This window comes from Seriola lalandi, unplaced genomic scaffold (assembly GCF_002814215.2).
Source record: "Seriola lalandi dorsalis isolate HSWRI2012SDOR001 ecotype SW California unplaced genomic scaffold, Sedor1 jcf7180002052872, whole genome shotgun sequence".
Classification (NCBI taxonomy): domain Eukaryota; kingdom Metazoa; phylum Chordata; class Actinopteri; order Carangiformes; family Carangidae; genus Seriola; species Seriola lalandi.
In genome coordinates this window covers 16165-22354 of record NW_019523425.1, presented here as the reverse complement: position 1 = coordinate 22354, position 6190 = coordinate 16165, and the positions used below count along the sequence as shown (strand labels likewise).

The 6190-nt window shown below is 46.4% G+C and overlaps 1 protein-coding gene across 1 annotated transcript in view; it reads right to left on the bottom strand.

Annotated features, from left to right (window-relative positions):
- Positions 1–6190, bottom strand: part of LOC111650771 (uncharacterized) — a gene marked incomplete at its 3' end in the record, with an annotated part of 19456 nt that overhangs the window by 2514 nt on the left and 10752 nt on the right. Inside the window, 6 exon segments of the mRNA XM_087172451.1 lie at positions 1–153; positions 631–949; positions 1855–1926; positions 3505–4758; positions 4851–5016; positions 5095–5230. The exon segment at positions 1–153 is cut by the window's left edge and continues 107 nt beyond it. Of these exon segments, the coding sequence (XP_087028577.1) occupies positions 1–153; positions 631–949; positions 1855–1926; positions 3505–4758; positions 4851–5016; positions 5095–5230 (2100 nt within the window).

Below are 6190 nucleotides of genomic sequence, written 5' to 3'. Positions count from 1 at the left end.
ACAGGTGAGACAGAGGGAGCGGGACCGGTTTTGGAAGGAGGGGGAGGGGTCTGATTGGCTGAGGGAGTCGAGGTGACGGCTGGAGGCGGTGGTCGCCCAGGGATGGATTTGATTGGTGGAGGACGAAGTGGGAGGAACTTTCCACTTGAAGGCCTGGAGAGAAAGACAGGTGAACTGGTGTTCAACAGTAAAGAGGGAGAGAAGTGTTTGTCTGCGCTGACGGATGATGGTCGACCTGAAGCGTTGCAGCTAAATATGATGCTGCAGATGAAATAAGATTATAAACAAAGTTTTAACGTTCCAGTCCAATAAAATTTCCAAAACAGATATTTTCTGCTTTAATTGAGATTTTAAGTTTCTCCCTGTGTGTAACTTTCTCCTGTTAATGCTGCACTGCCAACAGGACATCACTGAGGGGTCAAGGGTCAATTTATTTGAAGTAAGACCAGTAAACCGGGTGAAATATTTGAGCAGTTGTGACTAAGACTCATGTAGCTTGTTATGAGACCAAGGCTCTATTTCATATTGGCAACAGGCGAGCGACGTGTTTAATACACAGTGGCGTCTCATTAAATCAGCGTCACCCTGCGTCGCCTCACGGAGTTTAGACTCTGCAGATCTGCTTCTCACCGTGGAGGAAGAGGAGGGTCTGAGGACTTTGGGTTAGCGGTGCTGTCGGTTTCAGCTTTGGTCTGGATCACAGGGCCTTTCCTCAGAGCTGGAGCTGGAGCCGGAGCCGGAGCCGGAGTCGGAGCTGGAACCGGAGTTGGAACCGGAGTTGGAACCGGAGCTGGAGTCAGAGTCGGAGGTTTGGTTGGGACTGGAGCGGCGGCGGCCGGTCCTGATGGTTTGGAGGTTGTAGCTGGAGCAGCTGCAGGTTTGGCGGGGGCTGGGTTTGGATCTGGAGGCGTTGTCGAGAGTCCTGTGGGTTTGGGGGCCAGATTTGGAGCTGGAGGTGGAGAGCGCATGTCAGACCACATTACTCAGACTGCACGTTCATATATATATATATATATTTCTCACGTCCTGATATCTACTTTCATTAATCGACATGTGGCTGGAGGCTTTTACTGTGAAGGAACACACTGAACAATGCAGCTATCACACCTGAAATAAAGATTAGGCTTCATGTAAATCACACATTTGGATATTGTAACACACACGTTTCAAGATGGCGGCGCACACGAGTGCAGCAGCTCTTTGCTCTCTGGTTTTGGTAAATTTTTGTGTATTTTTATATTATTTAACTTATTAGAGAGAATCTGTGTCTTGTGTATTTGATGTTGCTTGTCTTTCTTTTTTTTCCTCCTTTGCACCAACAGTGACAATACAGGCTTTCTACTTCTAATTCCATTACCTTACGTGCAGATCGAATAACCCTGTGGGTAAGAGCAGACTGATGACCTCACACACCGATGACCTACTTTAGCTCAGAGTCATTGTCCTGTTGTTTCGGTTCTGACACCAGAGAGTTTTATGTAAAAATACAGAAACCACAAGAAAATAAAAATAGCTTTCATTTGCTTCTGGTGTACGAGGCAGACAATAAAGCCTGGCTAGTTGCATCATGGGAAATTATACACTGCCAGCCAGATACAGCTGACAGTGCGCGCGCACACAAACACACACACGCACATACACACACGCACATACACACACACAATTCTGACACATCAAACTCACAGCACACAAACAGTGGGGTCTTTTTTCTTCTCACACAATATCAGCATTTTTCTTTCACAGAGTTTGGATTGCATAATGTAACCCCTTCTTCTGTTACAGACACACACACACACACACACACACACACACACACACACACACACACACACACACACACACACACTCTCTCACCGCTGGCTCTGCGTGGGGAGGTCAGTGCTGCTGGTTTGGTCGGGATGCCTGGACGGAAACTTCCTCCTTTCACTGAAACAACAAAAATCAGACAAATAAGAAAAACAACATAGATTACCCATCATGCTTTGCTGATGCATGACATCCACTTTCAGCCTAGCTTGGCCCTGTTTAGACCGACTGAGGCTCGTGCTAAATGACACAGGTTTAAAGAAGGTCAAGTGCAGAGCTGAAATACATTCACACCAGTATTAATCAACAGGAAATAATCAATCAACAATTTATCTTTCTTTCAAGTATAAACATGTTTTATTCATAATATTTTGTTCTTTTCCAGTTGTGAGGATTTGTTGCTGCCCTCGTGTGTAAACACACCCCCAGGTCGTTATCACGACTGCAGCAGCTGTTAATCAGTCAGCAAACTGGAAGCTTATCAGCTCCACGCTCAGGTTATCGCTCAGCACACGAGCTGAACTTCAGCACACACACGAGTTCAGGTGAATGAGATCAACTGTTTGTGTAAAAGTCAATACAATCGACTGAAGCGTCACAGGACGTTTGTTTCAGGTGCGACTCAGCAATAGAGCTGCACACTGGAGCCAATATTTAATCAATATCAAAGTATTTATCCCAGAATGTTCTTTTTTTTAACAATTAGCAAAGAACGTATTGACAGACAGAAAAAGCCCACATGTATTATTGGATCATTTAACTGAGAGAATCATGATTAATTAAACAACATCAGACATCTAAGACTTACTTATCCAACTTATGATTAGGACTGCAACTAATGATTATTTCATTATCAATAAATCTATTTTCTGACATTTTATGGAAGAAACAATAAACCAAGAGAATAATCGACACACAAAATGTCAGAAAACAGCAAAGAAAGTTCATCATGTATTCAAATTATTATAATGTTATGTTAAAGATATTTAGATTATCAGCAGAGAAGTAACGGATTCATCTGTAATGACGGTGGTTTCACATCTGGATTCAGTCCTGTAAGTTTAAAGTCTCAGGTCTTATGTCCACAGCGACGTGTAAAGACTCAGGTAAGTCAGCAAGTCATTTTGTAGTTTACAGGGGCAGGAGGTATTTACCTGCCTCAAACACACCTGTGTGCAGATGTTGTTGGAGTTCCTGCTGCTGCCTGCAGGGGTCAGTAAAGACAACAGGCTACTGGTTTAACCTTTAACCCTCTGAGGTCGACAGATGTTTCTATTAATATCTTTCAGTAACACAGCGTGGACATACGGTTTGAATGTAGTTAAAATCTGACGACACTTTAACATGACATGAAGCTGGAGCTAAAACGCCTTGAACCTCATTTTAGACATTTTTTAATACATTTATCTGCTATTCCACTCATTTATTTTACTATTTTTATCAACAAAAGACTTTAACAAAACCCATTTTAACTCATCTACATTAGTAAACGTGTTTTTACAAGAGAATTCAAATACTAGGCTTCAGTTTTTCAGCATTTAGGCAAATTAATCTTTTTGATCATTATAGAAAGAGCTGATTTATTTCTGACAATCGTGACAAAATCGTTTTAAAAGGTGAATTTAAGAAATAATGGAGAAATGGAGAAAACACCCACAGAGTGTTAAAGAAAAAGATATTAACCAGAATCAGACTCACCAATTGGGTTCACAGCGTCCTGCGTCTCGTCACTTCCTGTCTCTGTCTGTGCTCCACTGCCGACCTCCACTGAGGGTCTCGGGGGCAGAGTCGGGGTGGTGTGTCCGGCTGCGGTGCTCTTATCCTGGGGTGGGGCTCCAGCGCTGGCCCTAGGGGCGACCGGAGGTCTGGGTGGGGGTTTGGGGTTGGCTGGGGAGGGAGTGTCACTGAGAGAGGAGGTGTGTTTGGGAGGAGGGGGCCTGGGCGCCGGGACGGGGGCGGGGTTACCGGCTGGGAGGGTGTCTGGAGCAGCCTGGGGTTTTGGCGTGAGCGAAGGTTTTTCAGTGGTTCTGGGGGGTGGGGGCGCCGAAGCTGGAGCAGGTTTCGGGGCACAGGAAGGTGCTGGTTCTGTAGCAGGTTTAGGGTTCAAGTCTTCAGACGGCGGTTCAGTTATTTTCAGAGTCTCTGCGCCACTCGAGTCTGCTGGCGCCACCGCCGCCGCCGCCAAACTACCATCTTCCCAGAAAACCTTGCAGGATGGTTTCGGAGCATGTGAAAAGTTTTTGGGTTTTGGTGCGACGATGGGAGGGGCAGATTTGGCTGGTTGCCCCTGGAGACGAGGGCGCGGCCGGGGTTCAGGTCTCTTTGTGACAACAAAGTCTCTGTTGTTAGCGTCCCCGCAGCTCCCATCAGCCACCTGCTGCTGCTGCTGCTCGAAGGCCTGTATCCTCGCCTTCAGAGTCGCCATGTCCTCGCCGTCCTCTTCCTCCTCCCCTTCCTCACTCTCTGATTGGCTGTGCCCGCTGCTGTCGCTGCGGCGATCAGGGAAGCCCCAGTCGTCTGAGCTGAAGGCCTCGAGCAGCTCCTGCAGGTACTTCCCCTGACTCACTTCCTGGTTGGCGGTGTCGGCTTCTGTGCGGGCGGCTAGCGTGGCCAAACCGTCCTCACGGAGTTTCACCAAAGTCTGAACTTTGACCTCGTTGCTGATTGGCTGGACACCGATCTTAGTACGAGGCCGCGGGCGTGGACGCTGCAACTGGGCGTGAGAAGATGTAGTTGATGTAGTCGCCGTGTCAACAGCAGCTGAAGCCTGATCCCATTGGTCAGTTTGAGCACCGGTGGTTGAGGTCACAGGGGAGGAGGCGTGTGTGTTGATACTGTCACTGCTAATGGAGGTGAGTGTTGATTGGCTGGCGGTGATGTCATCAATGTGAGACGACTTGGGAGGGTAAGAGAGAGGCGGTCGTGGTCGTGGTGGTCTCACCGGTCTTCTCTCTGCATGAAAACAAATATTATTATATTATATTATATATTAATGAATAAAAATATAAAGATGCTTTAAAAACACATGAAGAAGAAACACTCACCCGGTGCGTCCTCGGGGTCGGGAGCAGACGCTGGGTCAGTCTGTGTGGCGATGGTTATTGTGGAAACTGGACGTGGCGAGGATGACGAGGAGCAGGAGGAAGAAGAAGGCAGGAGACCCTGCTCCTGTGTCTTCTCTCTGATCACCTCCTCATAGGAAGGAGGAGGCTGAGGAGGAGAAAACCCTGTTAACCAACAAACAAACTGAACCGGACTCTATTCATTCGCCCTGAGACAGACACACACCTGTATGGACGGAGGGATTGTGGGTCCCCAGATCTGTGCGGCAGGAGGAGGGGGAGGCGGGAATCCTCCAGAGGCCCCTGGGAACCAGGACGTGGAGGCCAGCGGCTCTGCAGACAGGATGGTGATCTCTGGTCGCCTGGCAACAGGTACAGATAACAGGAAGTCAGCAGAGGGATATCTAGAGATGTACAGTTTTTAAATGTCCCTCCAGTGTAAAGGTCTGTGTCCATGTGTAGTGTGATTATAGATCAGCTCTAGCTTCTATATTAATACTGTGAAAGTATCAAAGCCTCAGTCCACAGAGAAATGCACACAGCCTGTATTCAGAAACTGAGCCTTAAAACCAGCCGTCAGGACTTCTGGAACTTTGTGATGTCACAACAAAGCAGTCACCAAGCCCCGCCCACCTGGACCCACCATCCAAACCTTGCAGGATTTGGTTTCTCTTAGTGTTTTTACCTGAAAACATCTTGGGTGATTTTAATTAATATACAACTTTAATTTTTAATGAATTATTCAAACTATTAGTGATTCTGTCAACAGACTAAGTAATAAATCAACAGTTGTTTTCGGTCATTGACCCTCGTCAAGCATCAGATTCACATTATGACACAACAGCATCTTTATATAAGAGTTACAGGCTGCAACAACCAAACAAAAGAAAAACCTGAGACAGTTACTGCACCAAGAATTGATAAAAACATCCACGAGTGTGCAGGAAATGAATTTGAACTCATCTGTCCACCAGGTGTACGTTACGTAACACTTAGGTCTAAAAGAAAGCACAGTCATATAAACGTTTTGTACTTTTTTCACTCCCAGGTCTGTGTTTTGACAAATATTTGACTCAGCTGTGATTTCAGTCTGAAGCAACACACAGCAACAAGAGGCTCAATGATCAGAGAGCGGTTTATAAATGTTTACGTTGGTTCAAATCCAAGAGCCGTCCAAGTGTGAGAATGTGAGGCAGGAAGGAGTGAAGAGTGATGAACTGCTGCCGACAGTCAAACAGGTCAATCACCTCCAGAAGGTCAAGTTTGTTGAGGAAAAATACTTGTTTTCTGCTGAGTGGACAAATGAAGCGTGAGGACTTATC